This window comes from Sus scrofa, chromosome 6 (genome assembly GCF_054392235.1).
Source record: "Sus scrofa isolate SSC_HxYL_T2T_F1_AM1 chromosome 6, Sscrofa_HxYL_maternal_Yorkshire_Landrace_v2.0, whole genome shotgun sequence".
In the NCBI taxonomy this organism is placed as follows: Eukaryota; Metazoa; Chordata; class Mammalia; order Artiodactyla; family Suidae; genus Sus; species Sus scrofa.
This window is the reverse complement of record NC_139388.1, coordinates 123,641,981-123,665,450: the sequence shown is the minus strand read 5'-3', so window position 1 is coordinate 123,665,450 and position 23,470 is coordinate 123,641,981. Positions and strand designations below refer to the sequence as shown.

Genomic DNA, 23,470 nt, shown 5'->3' with positions numbered 1-23,470 from the left:
TTTTCGCTTTTCTGATTAAACTTATTACATGACAAAAATTTTTCTACAGACAAAAGGCAGGCAGAGAACATGAGGAGGAGGGGGGAACAGACCACAGGGTTTTGCTCTTTTCAACCCGAGCTGTAAAACCCCTTGTTGCTGAGGTGCGAATGCCACTGCATCTAAGCCTTTATATAGTCTGCAGCTGGACTCCAGGCAGGTGAGGCAGAAAGCCTCATCACAACCTGGGGAAGCCAGGAGCAATGGTTCCACGACAGCCTCCTGGGAAGACAGGGAGCTGAGTGGCAAATGGCCTTGTAACAGCTCATCAGGAGCCTCTCCTTTTTCAGGAGGATCACAGGGTTTTCTGCCAAGACTCAAAGCAGCTGCTGCTCAAGCATTGTCTCTGTGGCCTCTGTGGATATGTGCAAGGTCAGCAGGCACTGGCACGGAGGTTTTCCCTACATTCAGGTTGCCCAGAGGAACATGATGCTCTATCTTGACTATATCTTTAAGATAGCAACAGAGGTCACCATTCAGGAAAGAGCTCACCTAGTAGGGCTCAGAAGGATGGTGTTTCAAAGTGGGTGTTGGCAGTCCCGGCCCTCAAACGAGCAAATTAGAGAGGAAAACTTCATGGTGGTTTCCATTTACTCTCTCAGAAAAAAATTAAAAGTGACAGAATGAACACCAGGCAAAGAGTTTCGTAAAATCTTGCATTTTTAACCTCCCCAGATATGTCTGTTTGATGTGTATATTTTTTGTTTTCCAACATTAATTAGATGTTAAAAAACCTCTTAAAGCAAAACAAAAATGCCTTGAGCTAGCTTTTAGAGTCACAAAAGACGGAAAGGTTGGGAAGAGCAGCCAAGCAGGTTGGTGGTAGTAGCCAAGTAGAAAAGAGAAAAAAAAAAAAGTCTGGATTTCAGAAACCTCCTAAAAAAGAAAGAGAAGAAGGGCCATCAGAAGTAGCAGGTGTTCTGGGGAGGCAAAATCCTGGTCAGAGAGTAAAGTAGTGCTATGGGATCATCAGCTGACTCACTTGCGCTCTCATTCATGAATTCAGCAGAGCCTAAGGGCACTTTGCAAAGGGCACTCTGAAAGAGGCAGAAAGCTGAAGCCTGAAGATCTTGGAAGGCTGCTGGAAGGCTGGACCTGTACTTCTAACATAGACCTTAAACAACAGGGCTCTTTTGTGAGGTTCCTGATGCTGGACATGTGACCTAGCAAAGGCAGCAATGTGACCAGCCCACATTTCATTCATTTATTCAACAAATATTTATTGAGTTCTCTATGTACCAGGCAGTCAGCATCCCGGGACTACATGGGAATACTGTGGTGAACAAGACAGGCAAGGTCCCTGCCCTTATGGGACTTACAAACAAAACGAAATAAAACAAAAACCAGTGAAATGAATACATAAGATCACTTCTACCCAGTGCTATGAGCGTGAGAAGGCTTCCAGGAGGAAGAAATGGTCAGGAAGGCTGACGATTGCCAGCCACAACAAGGCTAAGAGCTGGGGTGTGGGGGTAAGGTGGGGGCAGGGAAAAACCACAGGGGGCCTTACAGGCCAATGTAAGCAGTTTTTAATGTCATAATTAATGCAGTAGGGATCCACTGAAGGCCTTTAAGTAGGGGCATTAAGTGGTCTGATTTATGTTTTTAAATCACTTTGGCAGCTGTTTTGTAGTATGAAATGTCAAGCCTAAAGTCAGAAGATAACCATGCATTCTGCAAATTCACTCTGCGATCATTGCCAAAGCTCTTGATTAAGAGTCTCATCTTGTTTCCCTGACAAATTAATTAGTCATAATAAAGCTCTATAGCACAGCAAGTGGTAGCCGAAGGTTAGAGTCATGCCTTGGCTTCAAATCTTGCTTTGTACTTACTAGTTATGTATTCTCCGCAAGCTATTTACTTGAGCCTCAATTACCTCAGCTGTGAAATGGGGATAATAAAAGTTCTTACATCATAGGGTTTTCACGAAAATTAAATTACAACACATGTAAACCACGGTGACAGAACCTGGTACAACGTGGTTAGCACACATAAATATTAGCTTTTGTTACTTCTTTCAGCGGATTACTGTGAAGATCACATGAGATAATGCATGTGAAAAGACTTATGACACCGTAAAGACTACATTAGTGGCAGAATTTTTTCTTTCCTTTCCTGGTCTTTTAAGGGGAACACAGAAGGCTGGGCTAACCAGGGGAGAGAGGCGTGAGGCCAAGCGCAGCCTCAAAGCGGTCATTGTAGTTGGACAGCCCTTCCCCCAGCCCGGAGCGCATCTCTATGGCAACGCGGGGCTTCGCCTACCCCCCGCCTCCTGGGGCCCACAGACCGGAAGCAGTCTGCGCCGGGGGCTTCTGGGAAACGGCTTGTGAGCGGCGGCGTTTCTGCGTCGGCCGTGGACAGCGAAGCGGTTGCAGTTCCCGAGCTTGAGGTTTGCGCGAGAGAGGGGGGAAGAGCGTGCGAGGGAGGCTGGGCTAGAGGCTGTGGTCCGCTTGGCAAGAGTTAGCGAAAAAGCTTGGCGGCGACCTTCCTTGGCTTCCCGGGAGGCGCGGGGGACAGGCCACGGTCTCAGCGCCCAGCAGCTGGGGGACATGGAGGGATAGACAGAAAGCCAGATAGGGCTTTCGGCACCCTTGGAGAGTCCTCCCTTCCTTGTGCCTTCCGCGACCCCCGCCTTCCCCCCTCCCCCATCGGCCGGTTTTGTTCTATTTCGAGGCCCTGGCATCTCGCGGAGGGTTCTGGGATTCTTTTCGGGTGGAGGGGGGTGGGCGGTCCTCCGCCGTGGCTGCCGGGACTTGTAGTTTGGCCGGCCTCGGGCGGAAGTGCCGTGACTCCGGCGCTGTTGAGGCTAGGTGGCCTCTGGTCTTCCGAAAGCCGCAGCCGGGAGTGTGGAGAGAAGAGGGGCTGAAGTGGTCTGGTGGGGGCTGGGTTCGCCACGGCACTCCGCTGAGTGAGTGGGAAGGTCGCGTGGGACAGGACTCCCTGCGCAAACCTGGTTGGGACTGCGGGTTCGCATTCCCCGCACCTCCTCACGTCCCATCGGCAGGGTGCTGTATGAAAACGTAAAAGGGAGAGAAATTTTATTTTTCTAGAGTGTTTGAGCCAATGGTAAGGTAGGGTTTTGGAATAGGAACAAACGAATACTGTTGGCTAAACCTTGTTTATAAGGCCGCCACACTCCAGAGTGCTTAAACAAACCTGTATGTATATTACTTGGTAAGATTTTTTTCTGATACCTGGACTTGATAGGTTTACAGGAAGTTTTGGGCAGTTACTGACTTTCAGATTCCGGGCCCTGAATAGATAATATTGAGTAACTGCATGGCTTGTTCCCAGTAGGTGTTTTAAACAATGGCATAGGCATGACTGTGCAAATACTAAGGAAAGGATCAGAAATAGCCCAAGGTTTCCCTGAAGGTAGAAGCTGGGGAGATTGTGAGTCATCCGGTGTAAGGATTAGAGTCTGCGCCACTGTGGGAAGTCAAGGTGTTATGAGAGTCCCTTTTCTTCATAGAATTTGCTATGATTAATGCCCACATTACAAATTGAAAGGTACTTATGGTGTCTCGGGTGACTGAATAATATTTGAATTTTATGGCACCTAGTGGTTTTTTTCAACATCATGTATCTGTTATTGAGCAGGTGAATATTTTTTTCATGTATATTTTAGTCCAGGGAGTTCTTAAACATTTTAAAACTATTTCTTAGCCCTGAAAAAAAAAAATTGTCAAAATTTTTTAAGCAGGTGCTAAAAAAGATACCCCTCCTTTTGAGGTGACTCAGGTGTGTCAGGTTACACCGGTATTGAATTGCAAATAATGTGTTCCATTAAGATAACACCGAGATAGGCAAGTTTTGTAGACATAGATTGGCATACTTCTCTCAAAAGGGCCAGATGGTAAATATTAAGTTTTTCATGACATGTAGCATTTATTGCAACTACTCAACTCTATTGAGTAGAGTACAGTAGTCACGCTGTTGTAGCATCAATAGTGAACAAATAAGTAAAATTATTTATGGAGACAGACACTTTCATTTCTATCAATTTTCACCTGACGTGAAGTGTTCTTTTGATTTTTTCAACCATATAAAAATGTGAAAACTATTCTCAGTGCAAGCATTATTGAAAAATAGGCAGTGGGCCAGATTTAGCAGTGAACTGGCACTTCTGTTGTAGGCTATTGATTGGCATGTTTAATCTAGTAAAAATACATTTTCTTTTCTTCTATCAGTGTATGTTCAGATTCTTAGGATATTTGGTCATTTATATTGTTTTTATTTCTTGTGCCTCAGGAGTGCCTGTGAAGAAAACAGGGTATTTCCCTGAGGCCTGTCTCCTACCTTGATTGTCTTTTCTTGGAGTATTATAAATCAGGATGTCTGCACAGTCAGTGGAAGAAGATTCAATACTTATCATCCCAACTCCAGATGAAGAGGAAAAAATTCTGAGGGTGAAGTTGGAGGAGGATCCTGATGGCGAAGAGGGGTCAAGTATCCCTTGGAACCACCTCCCTGACCCGGAGGTTTTCCGACAGCGATTCAGGCAGTTTGGATACCAGGATTCACCTGGGCCCCGTGAAGCTGTGAGCCAGCTTCGAGAACTTTGCCGTCTATGGCTCAGGCCAGAGACACACACAAAAGAACAAATCTTGGAGCTGGTAGTACTGGAGCAGTTTGTTGCCATCCTGCCCAAGGAGCTACAGACTTGGGTTCGAGAGCATCATCCAGAGAATGGAGAGGAGGCAGTGACCGTTCTAGAGGATTTAGAGAGTGAGCTAGATGACCCTGGACAGCCGGTAAGCCCGCTTGTGTTGCATTCCTGGGTCAGGAGCCCTGACATGGCAGTAGGCGCAGCTGCTGATTTAATGCCACTCAGCTAAGTTAGAATTCTGTTTATGCCTCCACCCGCCCCCCATTATTTATGCTGCTTTGTCATCTAGGCCTCTGCAGCATATGTTTCGTGTGGTTGCTTTTGTGTGTGTGTTTTTGATTCTCAACAGATTCCTTCTCATTTGAACCAGTCCTGTTATTTCCAGGTTTCTCTTCGGCGACGAAAACGGGACGTGCTAGTAGAGGAGATTGTATCTCAAGAAGAAGCTCAGGGATTACCAAGTTCTGAGCTTGATGCTGTGGAAAACCAGCTCAAGTGGGCATCCTGGGAGCTCCACTCCTTAAGGCACTGTGGTGAGGACCTCCTTGTGGGCTGGAGGGTGAAAGGGAGTGGGGCCTTTGGTCCAGAACTCTGCTTATTCTTATGGGGATGGGAGGATAATCACCTTAACCTGATGGTTTAGACATAGACACACTATAGGACTGATTCTTTTCTAATAGCAGTTGGTTTTCTTACCTTAGTCTTTAATTCCTCAACATTAACATCATCATCAGCCTTTTTCTCTTCTCCCTGTTTCTTTGAAGACCCGCCCATTTCAGGCTAACATTTGCCTTACTCTGAGCCAGCACCCACCTGTAGACCAGATCTTTCCATTTTGCATGCAGTATTGCTTTTTTTTGCCGTCTGTTTCACATCCTTTCACTCTCCTGCCTAGTCCTCCTGATAACTTCTTCAAATCTAATTTTTTGGTTTGTTGTTTATCACTAAGGTTTTTTTCTGAATTTTTAGTTTTTGGGTTTTTTTTCCCCCAAATCCTATCTGGAGTCATTTTTTTTCCCCTAAGAAGCTTCTTTTGTAGAAATGATGCCTGGGTAGAATTCTTCACCTGTTCTAAATATTTAAACGAAAAATTGCCTTCCAGCTATAATATGCTTTAAGTACAGAAAAATTAAATAGAAAGGTCATAATTCGTCGAGGCTAGTCTTTCCCAATATCTTGGCAGTTAATGCCACGTACTTATTTATTTTTGACACAACCCCATATATTCCTAAAACTGCTGGATTTCTTTTTCATAATTACATAAATTAAAATGAAATTTTGTTTGAAACTATTTGGGAATCATTCCCTGAGGAGACAATGCTAGCATGCCTCAGAGTGAGCTCTGAGCAGGCTCATCTCCGAGGGGCACAGTGCTTGGGAATCAGAACTTCTGAGGTGGGGCTGAAGTTTGCTGAGAATCTGCAGTTTTACATCTTCTATGGGACATTCTTCTGTGCAGTCTAGTTTAGGCATTGCTCTCCTTGGATGTTGGAGGTGGCATCTTCCTAGGTGGAAAACTTCTCCCCTGCCTGAACTTGAGAAAAATTCCCAGTTTCATTTATGGCTCATTTGGTGAAGAAGCCAACTAATATCCTCGAGGATGCAGGTTTTATCCCTGGCCTCACTCAGTGGATTAAGGATCCAGCGTTGCCTTGGCTGTGGTGTAGGCCGGCAGTTGCAGTTGTGGTTGTGATTTGATCCTTAGCCGGAGAATTTCCATATCTGCAGATGTGGCCATTTAAAATAATAGTAATAATAATTCCCACCTCTTTTTAAATAGCCTCGCTTTAGCTGTCTGGTCTCTACCACACTTGGGAGCGCAATTCTCTCTCTGAAGACCTCCATTCAAGGTCTTCAGACCTCACTAATTCCCTGTAACTCCTCATTGTCTCTCTCAGCCTTCTTTCCTGACTATCCTTTTCTCCCTCCCTCCCTTCCTCCCTTTCTTTTTTTTTGCCACCCTAAGCAGCATGCCGAAGTTCCTGGGCCCCTGATCGTCCCTTTCCTAATCATTTATTATAGACTTGCTTACTGTTGACAACTTTTCTGAGCATTGCTGCTCACCCTTTAGTAACTGTTTATTCTTCAAAGCTTGAAGTTTCAGGAAAGTCATACCAGTGCCTGCCTACAGGTGGTGATGGTACCTCAGGGTGGTAATTTAGGCTGTTCTTTCACTGGACACAACTAGCTGAGGCCTAGAAGTAATAGTTCATCTTGAGTACATGGCAAATACCAAATTTGGCAAGCTGCTTTTACAGGAAGACATTTGGTTATTAAAGGTGCATTGAATTCGTACCTGTCTTGTCCTGAATTAACATAGGATGCTCCCAGCTTACCTTCAGCTTCTTCTTGACAGGACCCTTCCTATATTCTCCTTTTAGTATAATCTTGGCTGTGAAGTGTTTTGTTTTGCTCATTTCAGAAATAATCACTTTATGACAGATTGGTTATTATTTACACCATTATATTTTGATATAATTTCTCCATTTTTTTTAGAGCAAAAGAATATTAAAATGATTTCCTAATGGCCAGTTTTGTTTTTCTCCAGATCTAGCTGCATCACTTTGACTGTCTCTCCAACAGTCTTAGAATCTGCTGCTTTTCTGCCCTTTGGTTTCCGACTATCACTGTATAAATAACTTGCTTGTATTACCTCTTTTATTAGTACGTAACTTTTTATCCCCTCATATGTTATGTTCTCACTTCATTAAATTCTTTTTTGAGAGTAGGCAACCTTATCAGTTTTCGGAGTGCTGTTTCTAGACATATGCAAGCCATGTACTTCTAGTTCATTTTTAAAAAATTTTTCTTCAGGTTTCTTTGCTCCCAGAATAGGAAATGAGTGATATTTACATTTTCTGTTTATTTCAGATGATGATGCTAGGACTGAAAATGGAGCACTTGCTCCAAAGCAGGAGATTCCTTCAGCAGTAGAATCTCATGAAGCTCCTGGCACTCTCAATATAGGTGTTTCGCAGATTTTTAAGTATGGAGAAGCCTGTTTCCCCAAGGGCAGGTTTGAAAGAAAGAGAAATCCCTCCCGAAAGAAACAACATATATGTGATGAATGTGGAAAACACTTCAGTCAGGGCTCGGCCCTTATTCTTCATCAAAGAATCCACAGTGGGGAGAAACCCTATGGATGTGTTGAATGTGGGAAAGCATTCAGCAGGAGTTCCATCCTTGTGCAACACCAGAGAGTCCATACTGGAGAAAAACCTTACAAATGTCTTGAATGTGGAAAAGCTTTTAGCCAGAATTCTGGGCTTATTAATCATCAGAGAATCCATACTGGGGAGAAACCTTATGAATGCGTTCAGTGTGGGAAATCCTATAGTCAAAGCTCAAATCTTTTTAGACATCAGCGAAGACACAATGCAGAAAAACTTCTGAATGTTGTGAAAGTTTAAGAAGTTAAAAAAAAGAAAATCAGCACTCAGGTCTTTTTCTTCTGAAATGAAGACAAAATTAAAAACATGAAATGATACCTAATAGTTTCCCTATAGACTGTTAGAAAATCCACTGGGAAATGTAGAAAATCTTCACCCACTCTTACTATTTTATCTTGAAAGAAATGGTGTCATACCTGCCTAGAAACTGAAATTTTAAACTTAATTCAGGTATTAATGCCTAAATCTTCCATGTGATGTTTATATTCTTATTATTTTTCCAAATGAACTACCTGATCCTTTGTCCCCTTCTTAGAAGATTCCTTCTTAGACAGATAAATTATTTCTGTATTGATCATTGAAATGTCTTTGCAAGGATACATTCCCTTCTGTGTTAAAAAGCAACATAGGAATTATAAAACCTGAACACTGAAACCTTTTTTCCAAATTTACCTTTGTTTCCTTTCACCTAATTTGAATATGCTTTTCAAAAATAGAAGATAAAGGATGACCAAAAACCTCAAAGTGAAATGAGCCTTAAAACTCAGATAAGAATTGATGGTGAAAAAACATGGAAAAGTGAATGGGACACATATTCTGGGGAAGATTGACAAATACTTTGTTGCAAGAGTTGAAGTATATCAAAAATTTACGTGTGATTATCTGCCTACAGGAGAACTCAAAAATAGCTCATCTTACCTACAATTCGGAAGCATCCCACTAATGAAAATAATGTCCTCTCATGTATCATTAGAAAGTGGACAGTCTAAAAGATAAACAATTGTAAAACCATGAAGGTAAAAATATAACACTAGGGAAGAATTTGTAGTGAAGGGCAGTGTTGAAGGGCAAATGTAAACGAGAGTAATGGTCTGTCTTGGCTTTTCGAAAACAAGAAGATCCAAGTCGTTATTATTTTTCCTTTATTTTTGTTGAGGACAGAAAAATCCTTGACAGGCAACAAGTAATCAGGTTTGTGATTTTATTCTTTTGGTACAAAAGGGTTGAACACAAGGCTAACAAAGCAGCCATCCATTTACATTAAGCATTTTCTACCGACAAGGCACTGTGCTAGGTACTGTAACCCTGCCATAGTTAGGTAGGTATTCCACTGTAAATCTTTGGGGGTTTGGTACAAAGCTGTTTCATGTGAGTTAGCCTCTTCCCCCTGTCTGAGCAGTCTTGGGGGAGGTCACCTCTGAGATTCCTAGAGCCATAGTTCTCTTACCAGGGTGTTGCATTTGGGGAAAGGAAGACAGCTCAAAGAGCTAGCCGGCTCTCCAGCAATCTTCAGAGGTGAGTCCAAGATAACTGTCACAGTTTGGAGGTTTGTGGGTCTTTCTGAAAAAACTAATCAATATCTAGTAGCATTGAGGTTGTACTTACATGGTAAGTTGAATGGATTGTTTATTAAAGAGGAAAACTAGGTTATTAACAACTAGTTTATTAACTGTCAGAATTGGTGGAACTTTTTTTTTAAGTCTTAACACATTTTTTAAAAAAATGTATAAAAGTAATATGTTGTAGTAGTAGGATTATATACTCTGGCTGAAAATCCCAAGTACTGTGGTTTTGTTTAGTGGAAAACTCTGGAGGTTAAAATATAGAATATGAGAAAAGGCTTTTTTATAGTGGGCATAATCGTGTGGAAAATGACCCATGTGAATAAAAATACTCGTAGTTCCAGAGATTTTGGTTACATCTGGTGCTTGGATCCAATTTAAAAATGGAAGGTGAGATTTGCATGAGGCTGTTAAAAAGCTTAGTAATAAATGCAAGGCCAGCTGGTGGAGAAGTGAGGTGGAATGGAGCTTGTTTATAGATTTTCTGATAACAATTAATTATAAGAAATGTGCTTTATAGATTAAGATTTATTGAAGTATAAATATGTAGTAATGATATAATGTATTTTAAGTTATACAAGAATATGTAGGGACTTTTGTTGGGGTCTTTTTCTCTTTGTGGCTGAGAGGAAATAAGTCAATGTCCAATAAAGCTATAAATTCCTCTGCTCTAAGGTAAAACAATTTTGGGTTGATTGATTTATTTATTTTAACTGGCTTCTTTCCAAGTAGGTTTTGAGGTGCATATTTGGAATACTGCTGGAATAACAGAATTCTTGTATCAGAGTAGGTAAGAAGAGAGCAACCTCTTGGTGGCTAGAATTTCACGCTTTTTTTAGATCTTACATCTTCCCTGTGATACATATGTCATAAATGCCAAAGATGCTTGGTATAAGTGAGAGCTTAGAAAAGTGTAAGAGTTGGCAAATATGAATTTGTCTTGCCATCTCTTGATACCTGTGCATTGTTTAGTAAGGATTCTGAAGCTAAGGGAAGGCTCTGTGGGGAAAATGGGCTGGACCCAAAAAAACTGGTTGACTATACACATGAAGAGGAAGTGGTGGTCTTTGTACTTGCCATCTCTGGTCAGGTTAAGTTCCTACTAGACTAGTTGATTCAGAATAACTATTCAGTGATTTATGATTTCAGCCAGACATTAATTTATATCCACACAGATAATCATCGTTAGCAAATCTAGGGGATGCCCAGCCTCTGATGAAGTGGTGATCTGGCAGTTGCCAGGCAGTGGCATCTGTTGGGCTATCCAGTAAGCAGTCATTGTTAATGGTGTGCGGACTGCGGATTCCTGTCCAGTAGCCACTGTGTGTTTGCTTGTTACTGCTAAATTTTGGTTTTCTTGGAGGTTGAACTCCTCACATTCACACCCATTTGGCACTTGATCATTTAGCAGTATGTCTATTGCATTTGTGTAAGGGAGGGTTATATGTTCTGAAATAATCTGCATGCCAGGCATTGAATTAGACACTACACCTATCTCAGATTTGTAGACTAGAAAAGCAAAATTTAGAGATCATGTGATTTGCATGTGCCCATTTAGAGCTGAAACTTACACCTATTTCTGTGAACTCCAGGGATGTGTATTTTTTCACCATGCAATGAATGAATGATGACTGTTAAAACTTGATTGATAAATTTTATGCTTTTATCTATGGTTAAATGTAAAAGCTATTTAAAAAAGTTGGTTTTTCTACAGTATGGAAACATAAAGTGAAAAAGGTCATTCCTTTATGCAGTTTTAACTCAGAAGTAATAATTATTTGGTTTGCTATTCTTCCAGACTTAGGCATATACATATTTAAGCAAAAATGTGTTTCTAGCTGACACTTGTGGTCAGTGATACAGGCACTGTTGGAAGCGCTTTACAATGGATTAACTCTTAATCCTCACAGCGACCATATGAGGTAGGTACATATCCCAGTTTCACATGTACTGCACTGAAAATTGCTTCCCCTCCCTCCCACTTTGATGTAGACATTGTCTTTTTAGGGCTACACACTGATCTGTTGCATCAATATGCTATAATTTATTTAACCAACCCCTGTTGGTAGGTAGTTTGGTTATTTCCAGTTTTTTGTTATAAAGGTAGTGTTAACATCCATATATATTTTGCTGCCTGTATGGATATTTCTGTAGGGTAAATTATAAGTGGGTATTTTGAGTCAGAAAATGTGCACATTTAACATTTTGAGAAATACTGTTAGAAAAGATTGTACCATTTTACAACTCCATCAATAGTTAAGAGTGCCTATTTGCTTACACTCCCATCTACCCTGAAACTTCCAATATTTTTGCCACTCTAATAGGCAAAAATGTATCTTTTCTTTGTCAATAAGGAGGAACATTTTTTCTTAGGTTTATTGGCCATTTGCATTTTCTACCGTAAATTGCATTTCCCCCCTCTTTTTTAATTGTGAAAGTGAAAATGACTACCATGTCATTGTATAAAAATACAAATGTAAGAATGAAGAGAGACCCTTTTCTCTAGTATTTACAGTCACATTCCACTGCCCACAGTTTAGTATACCTTCATTTAGTCTCCATAATTTCCATGTGAATATACATACACATACAGATGTTTTTATATAAATAAGATCATGTATATGTATTGTTCTTAAGCTTGCTTTTTTTGGGGGGGGGTCTCAAGAACAATTCTTTAATGCTTGAACAATATTCAGTACTATGAAAATAACATATTTAACAATTCCCATATTTTTTCTTTTGCTGTTACATTGCCAAAGTAATACATCTCTGTGCATGTATGTGAATATTTCTTAAGGATGGAGTAGGAAGTGGATGTGTGCTCTCTGATAGAATCCTCCTTAGCCTTCCCAAAGGACATCGTAACTTTCTTTTTCACCAACTGTAGAAAGTGCTCATTTCCCCATATAGCCTTACCTACACTTGGTAGTTTTTATCTGATGGGCAAAAAAGAAAAAGATCATTTTGTATTTCCCTGACTAATGGTGAGGTTTAGGTTATTTTCATATATTTATTGGCCATTTATATTTTTATCATGGATTGTTTGGATCCTTTACCTGCTTTACTATTGGGTTATGTGTGGATGTATGTTGTCTTTGTTCAGCATCTCTTTCCCCATCTTGTGATAACAGAATCCTTATTTATTGTGGGGAACCCATTCCCTGTGGCGTAGGTGAGTATGTGACCAGGCTTGACCTTTCTGAGTCCCACAGCTCCTTACCCACAGTGACTAAAGAATGGGCATGTAACTCAAGCCAGGCTAAAGAAAGCCCTCAACAGAACTTCTGCTGGAACTTTTAGGAAGAAGGCTCAACAGAGATCCCATGAACAAAGGACTGTGTAAGCCTGAATTTGTACCATGTGGAGAGAGTCTGAGGGGAAACTCAGAGGCTAGCAGAAAAAAAATGAGAACTAAGTTCTGATGTCATTTTTCTGGAGGCCCTAGATCCAGCTGTGCCTAAAGCCTGCCCTACCTCCGGACTTTAACGTTTTGTGAGCCAATAAAGTCCCTTTCTTGTTTAAGATAATTGAATTGGGTTTCTGTCTTGATTAATACAGGTTATTTGTATTTTCTTATTTGTAGGAAACCTTTGTAATTTTAAATTCTAGACACTTTATGCGCTATATAGGTGAATAAAATTAGCATGGCCTTCCATGATTTGGCCTCTGTCAACCTCTGCCATTTCTTACTCTACTCTCTACACCACACACATACATTTTAACTTCAGCAGTAACTGGACATTAGTGTTGGGAGTGTCTGTAGATGATAAACTTTTCACATGATCACGTCAGATGATAAACTTTTCACATGATCACGTCTTTGGCATTTCTCTTCCATCCTTCCTATGGATTCATTAACCTGGGACTCAGACTGGGGATTACTGTTTTTTGTTTTTGTTTGCTGCACCTTCGGCATCCAAAAGTTCCTGGGCCAGGGATCAAACTTGTTCCATAGCAGTGACCCAAGCTACAGAAGTGACAGTGCTGTATCCTTAACCACTAGGCCAACAGGGAACTCCATGGGGCCCTCTTTAAAGTTCTCAGGCCTGTGAATTTGAAGTCCTCAGGTCCAAGACTGTTCTGGGATTTACGTCCTTTATTTTCATATGTGGAAACTTCAGATGGCAGTGGAAGAAAGAAAAGCATGCTGTATCATGATAAATGGTAAGGGGACAGTATATGGGGAAAGGATACAAAACATGGAGGGGAAAGGTATTGAGTTTAGAAATAGGTAAGGGTGGAGGGTGAGGCCAGATGGTGGAAGACCCAGTTAGCCTAGCCTAGGCGTTGGTGAGAACTATGACTGACTTTCATTGAGATGGAAAACTATATTAGAGGTTTTGGGCAAAGAAATGTAATGACTGGGTGCTGTGAAAAGAACAAAAAGTGTCCTGCTGTTTCTTTAAATTTGCAAAAATGTTTTCTCTACATATTTTCTTTATGTAACATACAATACTATTCTATTAATAATATATAGTTACATAGTGGGAAAAGTTTCAAGATGAAAGTCACCTCAAAAGTCACCCTGGAGTCCACAATCTTGGTAACATCTCATTAACATTTTTAGGTTCTTGTTACAACTGTGTAAATGTTTTCTACATACCTACCTCCATCTATACCTGTTATACCATATTTACAAGAAAAATCTAAAAAATGGTTAAATTGTCTGTATCTTGGTTTGTTAGTCTTTTTTTTTTGGCTGCCGTGTGGCATATGATTCCCTGGGCCAGGGATCAAATCCAAACACATTTGTGACCTATGCTGGAGCTGCAGCAACACCAGATCCTTTAACCAACTGTCCTAGGCCAGGGGTCGAACTTACACCCTGGAGCTGCAGAAATGCTGCCAATACCATTGTGCCACAACAGGAATGCCTGGTTTATTAATCCTTTTTTTTTTTTTTTTTTTCTTTAAAGGGTCGCACTCACAGCATAGGGACATTCCCAGGCTAGGGGCTGAATTGGAACTGCAGCTGCCAGCCTATACCTCAGCCACAGTAATGCTGGATCCTAAACCCACTGAGTGAGGCCAGGGATCAAACCTGCATCCTCATGGTGGGTTTGTTTCCACTGAGCCACAATGGGAACTCCCAATTTATTAATGCCTGTTTCCTCTTAACTTTGGATCAACTATGCTTCTGCCTGAGGTTAGCCTCTCCACTGGGTCTAAGCCATTCTCTCAAAAAACATACATCAATAATCCTTGCCTCTTGCATTACCAATTTTTCCTCTCCTGAATTTTTTTCAGTTGGCATGCAAATGTACTTCTTAAAAAGAAGTCACACTCACAAAATCCTTTAGACCCAGATGATTAGAAGTAAAGTATCAAAATACATCAAACAGAAGCAAATGATGGGAGAGATAGGGTTCCTGAAATGGGAAACATGATGCAAACTTGGGTTGCCTCAGTTTACTGCCTGAAGAGAGTTTCTAGGCCACAGCACAGGGAAGTAAAACTCCTGCAGAGCTTGGCAGTCTTTAGTTGAGAAGATGGAGCAAGGGGCCCTGGGAGGCCAAGTGAATAGCTTTTGTAGGGCAGAGTACCACAGGAGAGAGCTAAACACAGGAGATCAGCAGTGGGTCCATCACGAGTATTCAGTTGAGTGCTGATGAACATGTGTATAAGGAAACCACCTAAGGTGAAGGAAGGAGCCATCCAGAAGAATTAAGGGGCAAAATCACCACAACTCACAAAGGGCCGGAAATACTACCATCAGCCAGAGCAGAAACCCTCATAAGTCATAGGACATCTGTTAGAGCAGTGATTCTCAAACAAGGGCAGTGTTGTCCCCTCAGGAGACAACTGGTTATGTATGGAGTCATTTATGGTGGTCACAACCAGGGCAAATGGGCTCTACTGGCATCTAGTGGGTAGAAGCCAGACGTGCTGCTAAACATCCTACAATGAATTAACCAGCCTTAAATGTCAGTAGTGCTGAGGTTGAGAAACTGGGTTCAAATAGTAGGGTCTTGCCTCCATAGGACAAAAAAAGTGAACTCTAAAACACTGCCTAAAAAATAGTAGACCTAAGAACCTATTTACATGGTTCAAGTAATTGGAAAACATCCCAGAGCAAAGATCAAGAATTTTATGTTTTAGGAGTTCCCATCGTGGTGCAATGGAAACGAATCTGACTAGGAACCATGAGGTTGTGGGTTCGATCCCTGGTCCCCATCGGTGGGTTAAGGATCCAGCATTGCCATGAGCTGTGGTGTGAGTCGCAGACACAGCTTGGATCAGGCGTTGCTGTGGCTCTTGAATAGGCCAGCAGCAACAGCTCCAATTCGACCCCTGGCCTGGAAACCTCCATATGCTGTGAGTATGGCCCTAAAAAAAAAAAAAAAAAAAAAAAAAGACGAAAAAAAGAATTTTATGTTTTAAACATACCCAGCACCCAACAAGATAAAATACACAATGACCAGCAGCCAGTCAAAAACTGGATGACTCATAAGTCATGCAAAGAAGCAGGAAAATACAACCCATGGTAAGACAAACAACTTAATCAAATTGACCCAGAAATGACAAAAAATTAGATGAGCACACTAAGACAATTATTAAACTGTATTCCATATGATCAAGAAGCTACTAGGCATTCCCTGGTACTCAGTGAGTTAAGTAAGGATCTGGCATTGTCACGGCTGTGGCTCTGGTTTGATCCCTGACCTAGGAAATTCCCCATGCTGTAGACATGCCCCCGGCCAATTTTTTTTTAATGCACAGATGGGGTTAATTGTGGATTAAACATAATAGAAGAATAGAAGAAAAATTATAATACGACATGACAGAAGAAACCATCCAAAATGAAAAAAGGAAAAGAAAACAGAAAAATTGAATAGAGCTGTGGTACAACTTTAAGGAGCCCAACATATATAAAAGTGATTAGAGTTCCTGAAGGGGAGGAAAGAGGAACAGAGAAGTGTTTGAAAAATAATCTCTAGGATGCAGCACTTTTTGGTAAGTTTTTAGCAATCTCAATTCAATTACTTCAGCTTCCACTTTAAGAAACCAAAATCAAGAGTTCCTGTTGTGGCTCAGTGGGTTAAGAACTCAACTAGTACCCATGAGAATGCAGGTTCAATCCCTGGCCTTGCTCGGTGGGTTAAGGATCCTGCATTGCCACAAGCTGCAGCAAAGTTTGCAGATGTAGCTCTGATCCAGTGTTGCTGTGGCTGTGTTGTAGGCTGGCACCTGCAGCTCTGATTTGACCCCTAGCTTGGGAACTTTCATATGCCATGGGTGCAGCCTTAAAAAAAAAAAACAAAAATTAAACCCAAAGTAAAGAGAAGAAAAGAAATAAAGATTAGATTGGAAATCAACAAAATAGAAAACAGAAAAGCAATTTCTATCCTTTTTTTTTTTCAATGCATCCATAGCATATTGAAGTTACCTGTCCAGGGATTGAATTTGAGCCGCAGCTGCGACCTAAGCCACAGCTGTGGCAATGCTGGATTCTTACCTTATTGTGCCACAGCAGGAACTCTCTCTATACTTTATTTAAACCAAAAGCAAGCTTTTTAAAAACTTTAATAAAAATTGATAAACTTCTAGCTAGACTGATTAGGAAAAAAAACCCAGAAGTTACAAATCAGGAATGAGAAGTGTGATGTTATGTTACACAGTCTTCTCCACATAAATAGTGCTAATCAAATTTGCTAACCTCATATTGCTGATTCTAATACTTATTAAACATTTTGCTTGAGCCATCAGCAGTATTTTGCATAATTAACATTTTCATTCGGCTTCAAGAACAACACATTTGATTTTTCTCTACCTCATGGGATATTTCTTCTCAGTCTTGATGCTGGTATTTTCTTTTTTTTTTTTTTTTTTTTGGCTTTTTGCCTTTTCTGGGGCCGCTCCCGCCGCATATGGAGGTTCCCAGGCTAGGGGTTGAATCAGAGCTGTAGCCACTGGCCTATGCCAGAGCCACAGCAATGTGGGATCTGAGCCGAGTCTGTGACCTACACCACAGCTCATGGCAACGCTGGATCCTTAACCCACTGAGCAAGGCCAGGGATTGAATCCTCATCCTCATGGTTCCTAGTCGGATTCATTAACCACTGCGCCACGACGGGAACTCCAGTCTTGATGCTGGTATTTTCTTATGTCTCTGGACTTCAATAGGTTGGAATGCCTGAGGGCTCAGTGTTCAAATCTCTTTTCTAGGAGTTCCCGTTGTGGCGCAGTGGTTAACGAATCCGACTAGGAACCATGAGGTTGCGGGTTCGGTCCCTACCCTTGCTCAGTGGGTTAACGGTCCGGCGTTGACGTGAGCTGTGGTGTAGGTTGCAGACTCAGCTCGGATCCTGCGTTGCTGTGGCTCTGGCGCAGGCCAGTGGCTACAGCTCCGATTCGACCCCTAGCCTGGGAACCTCCATATGCCGCAGGAGCGGCCCAAAGAAATAGCAAAAAGACAAAAAAAAAAAAAAAAAAAAAAATCTCTTTTCTAGCTGTGCTCACTTCCCGGGTGATTTCATCTGGTCTTATGTCTTTACTACCTAGGACTCCAAAATCTGTATTTCAGCTTAGACCTCTTCTCTGAACTACAGGCTCATATATCCCTTTGCCTACCAGACATTGCCACTTTGATGTTTGCTGGGTTCCTAAGAAAATAGCCTAAGATTAAATCTTATTGTCAATACTTTATGGGGGTGATGCAATCCCAGAAAAGGACAACTGAAGGTAAATGGTGGTGAAGCAGTGCAGGAGAGAGAATATAAGTGGGTGTTTCTGATCTGACTAGAGCTAAAGCACAGCTGTTTGCATAGTCTATCTTCAGAGCGCAAGTGGCAATGGACTATTATGTCCTCTTACCTCCCCATGGGGTAGGAGGAAGGAGAAGAGATTTCTGAAGACTCCTCTCACCCTCTGGTCAGTTTCTACCCCAGAATGTCAACTCCACACTTAGGGTGGCACCATTCCGCCTCTCCAGCCACAGCCACTAGGAAGTCAGGCTCCAGGACAACACAGTAGCACTGAGGGGGTGGAGGGGGGGTGGGGTGGCAGGGCAGAGATCCAGGAGAGTCATTTTCTTCCTCTTCCTGCAGCTTGGCGGGCCTGCAACCTCTAGGGTGGATGGTGCAGGCAATCTCTGTAGAAGGTCCTCAGTATCACAGAGCAGAAACCCTGGGCCTGCAAATAGGAGGCTCATAAGCTGGGCTTGGTACAGTGACTAATCAGGCATCTTAAACCCAACATGCCCCAGTCAAACTTTTAATTTCTCCCCAAACATGTACTTCCTGTAGCCTTCATCTTAGAAAGTGGCAGTTTTGTCCTTCCAGTTGCTCAGGCCATACTGCCCTGCTCCCCTGCTTGCCTGGTTTCATTCCGTTTTCTGTATATAGGGCAGCCAGACCAGGTAAGTCAGACTCTGTCAGTTCTCTGCTCAAAATCCTCCTCCTCCTCAATCTGTTTAAATGTCAAAGGGGCATTGTGTTTGCAATTTACTCTTAAAAGAATTCAGGAAAAAAATTAACATAGATATGGGAGTTCCCGTCCTGGCGCAGTGGTTAACGAATCCGACTAGGAACCATGAGGTTGCAGGTTCGGTCCCTGGCCTTGCTCAGTGGGTTAACGATCCGGCGTTGCCGTGAGCTGTGGTGTAGGTTGCAGACGTGGCTCGGATCCTGCATTGCTGTGGCTCTGGCGTAGGCCAGTGGCTACAGCTCCGATTTGACCCCTAGCTTGGGAACCTCCATATGCCGCAGGAGCAGCCCAAGAAATAGCAAAAAAAAAAACAAAACAAAACAAAACAAAAAACCAAAAAAAAAAAAAACATAGATATGGATTATATCTGGGTGGATAGAGAATCATAAAGCAAATGTGACAAAATAATATTTGAGGAATCTGGGAGAAGTGTAGATAGGAATTCTTTGTACTGTTCTTGCAATTTTTCTGTAAGTTGGAAATTATCTCAAAATTCAAAGTTTAAGAAAACTTAATGGTCCCAAAAGGGAGAGAGTGAATTACTAAAGGAAAATTGGTTAAGGTGCTGTTATTGAGAAAGCTTGGGGCAGGAAGAGGGAGGAGGGAATTTTGAGAAAACAATTATAAATATAACCGATAGCCATATTTAAAATGATGATGTAGGAGTTCCCATTGCAGCATAGTGGGTTTAGAACCTGACTAATCTCCGTGATATTGCGTGTTCCATCTCTGGCCTCTCTCAGTGGGTTAAGGATCCAGCATTGCCGCAAGCTGCAGCATAGGTTGCAGATGCGGTTCAGATCTAGTTTTGCCCTGGCAGTGGCTAGACCGCAGCTGTAACTCTGATTCAACCCCTCGCCTGGGAACTTCCATATTCTGCAGTTGCAGCTGTAAAAATAAAAGAAAAAAAATTTTTTTAAGATGTGTAGAGCTATGCTTATGGACACGTAAAATGTTTATAATAAAATGAGGAAATTTTTCATTTACCATTATCATATCATTTTTGGAAAAAAGTACAAAATATACACATAGAATGGCATATATCAAAATACTAAGTTTGCTAAGTAGGCTTCTGGAGATATATGACCTTTTTTCTTTTACATATTGCCATTTTTTGACTACAAGCTAGCAGCTCATTTATCATCAGAAAAAAAATCAAAAGTTTTTTAAAAGTTCTCATTTAGATCAGAGATGAGCAAACATTTTCTGTATGGGGTCAGATAGTAAATATTTTCAGCTTTCAGGCCTTATAGTTTTTGCTGCAACTATGTTACTCTGTCTTTACAGCAGAAAGTAGCCTTACATAACTCACAAACAGGTGAGGCTGTGCTGCATTACAACTTTATTTACAAATACGGTGGCTGGCTGACCTTCCTGCAGTATTGTGGATCCCTGTTTTATTTTATTTTTTATTTTTATTTTTTGGTACTTAGGGCCGCACCTGCAGCATATGGAAGTTCCCAGGCTAGGGGATTAGGGGATGAATACGAACCACAGCTGCTGACCTATGCTATAGCCACAGCAATGCAGGATCCTTAACCCACTGACAAGGCCAGGGATTGAACCCACATCCTTGTGGATACTAGTTGGGTTTGCTACCAATGGGAGCAATCCCTCACAATGGGAACTCCAAGATCCCTGTTTTAGATGAACACTTTTTCCTAAAGCATGGCTTACAGGAGAGGAATATTCTCATTTATCTAGGGTTTTCTACAGGGCCCCCTTGATCAGCTGACAGTCTGGGAATTCCACTGGCCCCATGTAATTAGCTACATCAGTGGGTAAGCAAACTATAAATAAAATTTAATGAAAACATTTACTACAGAACCACTTTTATAAACAAATAACAGGTGTTCCTGTTGTGGCTCAGTGGAAAGGAATCTAACTAGCATTCATGAGAACGCAGGTTCAACCCGTGGCCTTGTTCCGTGGGTTAAGGATCTGGCATTGCTGTGAGCTGTGGTGTAGGTTGCAGACGAGGCTTATATCTGGAGTTGCTGTGGTTGTGGTGTAGGCAGTGGCAATAGCTCTGATTCAACCCCTAGCCTGGGAACCTCCATGTGCCGAAGGTACGGCCCTAAAAAGACAAAAAACAAACAACAAACACCTTGTCTGAAGAAAGTTAGTGTAAGTGATAAATACGCATTGTATGATATTGTAGATAGATTCAGTCTGCCTGCCAGAGAACTGGATCCCAACTCTTGGAAAGAGATTCTTTTTAATGTGTCCTGGAGGCTCAGCTGCAGCTCCCTCACACCTGGAGTGATCAAAGGCCTGAAGGGCATCCTAAGGAGATGTGGAGAGATGGGCACACCAAAATCCTTGGGAAAGCCAGGCTGCTTCTGGTTTTGTTCCAGGAAGGAAATCTTCCTCTGTAAGGAACATAATCCACAGCTTCGATCAATTTAGCTGGATAGTGTATCATCTTTTCCTACTACCTTGAAGAGGTTGGGTAAGAATAAAACTATTTTGGAGTTCCTGTTGTGGCGCATCAGAAACGAATCTGACTAGGAACCATGAGGTTGCAGGTTCAATCCCTGGCCTCAATCAGTGGGTTAATGATCCGGCATTGCCGTGAGCTGTAGTGTAGTAGGTTGCAGACATAGCTCAGATCTGGCGTTGCTGTGGCTGTGGTGTAGGCCAGCAACTACAGCTCTGATTGACCCCTAGCCCAGGAACCTCTATATGCCACAGGTATGGCCCTAAAAAAAAAAAAAAAAAAAAAAAGATTAAAACTATTTCTTCCTTTAATGTCTGGAAGATATGTCTCCACTGACATATCTGACTTGGAATATGCTTTATAAGAAAAATTTAAATTTATAGATAATTTCCTTAATAGACTCAGAGCTATTCAGATGTCATATTCCTTATTGTGTTAATTTTGAATAAATTTTCAATTTGTGTTTTTTTTTTCCCCCCCATCTTGGAGTTCCCAGGCCAGGGATCACGTCTGAACCACAGTTGCAATCTATGCCACAGCTATGGCAGTGCTGGATCCTTTAACCCACTGTGCCAGATTGAACCTGCATCCTGGCACTGCAGAGATATTGTTGATCCTGTTGTGCCACAGAGGGAACTCCAGATTTTTCAAACTTGTAAAATTACTACTTATATCTTTATATTATACCTGTAATGGCTATAGATCTGTGCTGATGACCACTCTTGCGTTCCTTACATTGACAAATGGTACTTCTCTCTCTTCCTTGATTAGTTTTGCTAGGGGATTATCAATTTTGTTCTTTCCCCAAAATGAACTTTCGGCTTTGTTTCTTTTTTTAATGTTTGTTTTCTATTTCATTAATTCATGCTTTACTACTGTTTTCCTTCTATTTTTAAGAAGCTTTATTTTCCATCAACTTTTTTTTTTTTTTTTTTTTTTTTTTTTTTTTTTTTTTTTTTTTAGGGCTACACCTGCGGCATATGCAAGTTCCCAGACTAGAGATTGAATTGGAGCTACAGCTGCCGACCTAGGCCACAGCCATAGCAATGCGGGATCCAAGCCACATCTATAACCTACACCACAGCTCACAGCAATGCCAGATCCTTAACCCACTGAGCAAGGCCAAGAATTCATCCTCATGGATTCTAGTTGGGTTCATTACTGCTGAGCCACAAAAGGAATTCATCTATCAATTTTATTTCCAGTTTCTGTTAAAGAGTCTGTGGAAGAACAGCTTAAAACTAATCAGTGGTCATTCCTCCCCATTCAGTGTCCTGAGCAGTAGGAGCTGCAGGTCAGTGTTCAGTGGTGGGCTGAGCATTCTAGTCTATAGGAGGGAACTTCTGAACATGCACAGAGGGCACCTGAGTGCCTACAGACCAGCCTCAGTTTAAGTAGCAGTAAATTCAGGAGCTAGAACTGTCCATTCACCCCGAAATTCCTCCTTGGTCACAGTGTTTTTAGCGGCAGCCTGCTCTTCCTCTTCAGTCTCTTCCGGGTCTGTGTGGAAGTAGAGATCAGGCATGACCTCCTGTGGGTGCTCACGGGAGAGGATGTCACACAAGGGCAGAACTTCCCAGCTGGCATCCACCACATCAGACCCACTGAGTGAGCTTCCTTGTTGAATTGCAGGGAATGGCAATGTCCATAGAGCACAGAGTTGAGTCTGTTACTCAGAGCAAAGGTAAGCAGGTTAACATATGAGAGGCTGCTGGTCAGCCCTGGGATCAGTAACCCCAGAAGTCTCTGCTCCTGGAAGCCTGCTTGGATCTTCTTAGTGAAAGTTCCAGGAACAGCACAGTGAGCAACAGGAGTGGCTCCAGTGGCAGCAGCAAACTTTAGCACAGCTTGCTGTTCAGTACTCCTAGAGGATATGACAGTGACATCAGTCGAGTTTTCATGGTGTCAATGGCACAAGCTGCCAGAACCTTCTCCCAGATTCTCTTTAGACTTACGACATAGATGCCACCACTTTTCCCTTTGTGGGGACTGTTGCATTTGGAAGTTGAGGTTGGCGCCATCTAGGTGGGTTTCCTCTGTAAGGAATTTGAGGACTTCCCCTTCCTTCATTTGCAGAACATCAAGGCTCTAGACATCATGAATATTTCCCTTTAAGTTGTGATGGGAAACCAGAAGAAGCCATGTAGACCTCTCACTCCTTTTTAGATTTCTGTGCTATTCTTTTTCTAACTTTTTGTGATGGATACTCAAATTATTAGATTTT

General features: G+C 41.8%; 1 protein-coding gene and 2 pseudogenes across 2 annotated transcripts; 1 reads left to right on the top strand and 2 right to left on the bottom strand.

Moving 5' to 3' along the window:
• Positions 1-1,935: 1,935 nt before the first annotated feature.
• Positions 1,936-3,361, bottom strand: LOC146402804 (uncharacterized; annotated as a pseudogene).
• ZNF24 (zinc finger protein 24) lies at positions 2,337-12,907 on the top strand. 2 transcript variants are annotated; one of them, NM_001243375.1, is given in 4 exon segments: positions 2,337-2,428; positions 4,291-4,793; positions 5,034-5,181; positions 7,520-8,072. In NM_001243375.1, coding segments are annotated over 3 exon segments (1,107 nt in total). In that variant the 5' UTR covers positions 2,337-2,428; positions 4,291-4,373; the 3' UTR covers positions 8,059-8,072.
• Positions 12,908-22,427: 9,520 nt separating this feature from the next.
• LOC146402803 (small ribosomal subunit protein uS2 pseudogene) lies at positions 22,428-23,206 on the bottom strand (annotated as a pseudogene).
• Between the last annotated feature and the right edge of the window lie 264 nt (positions 23,207-23,470).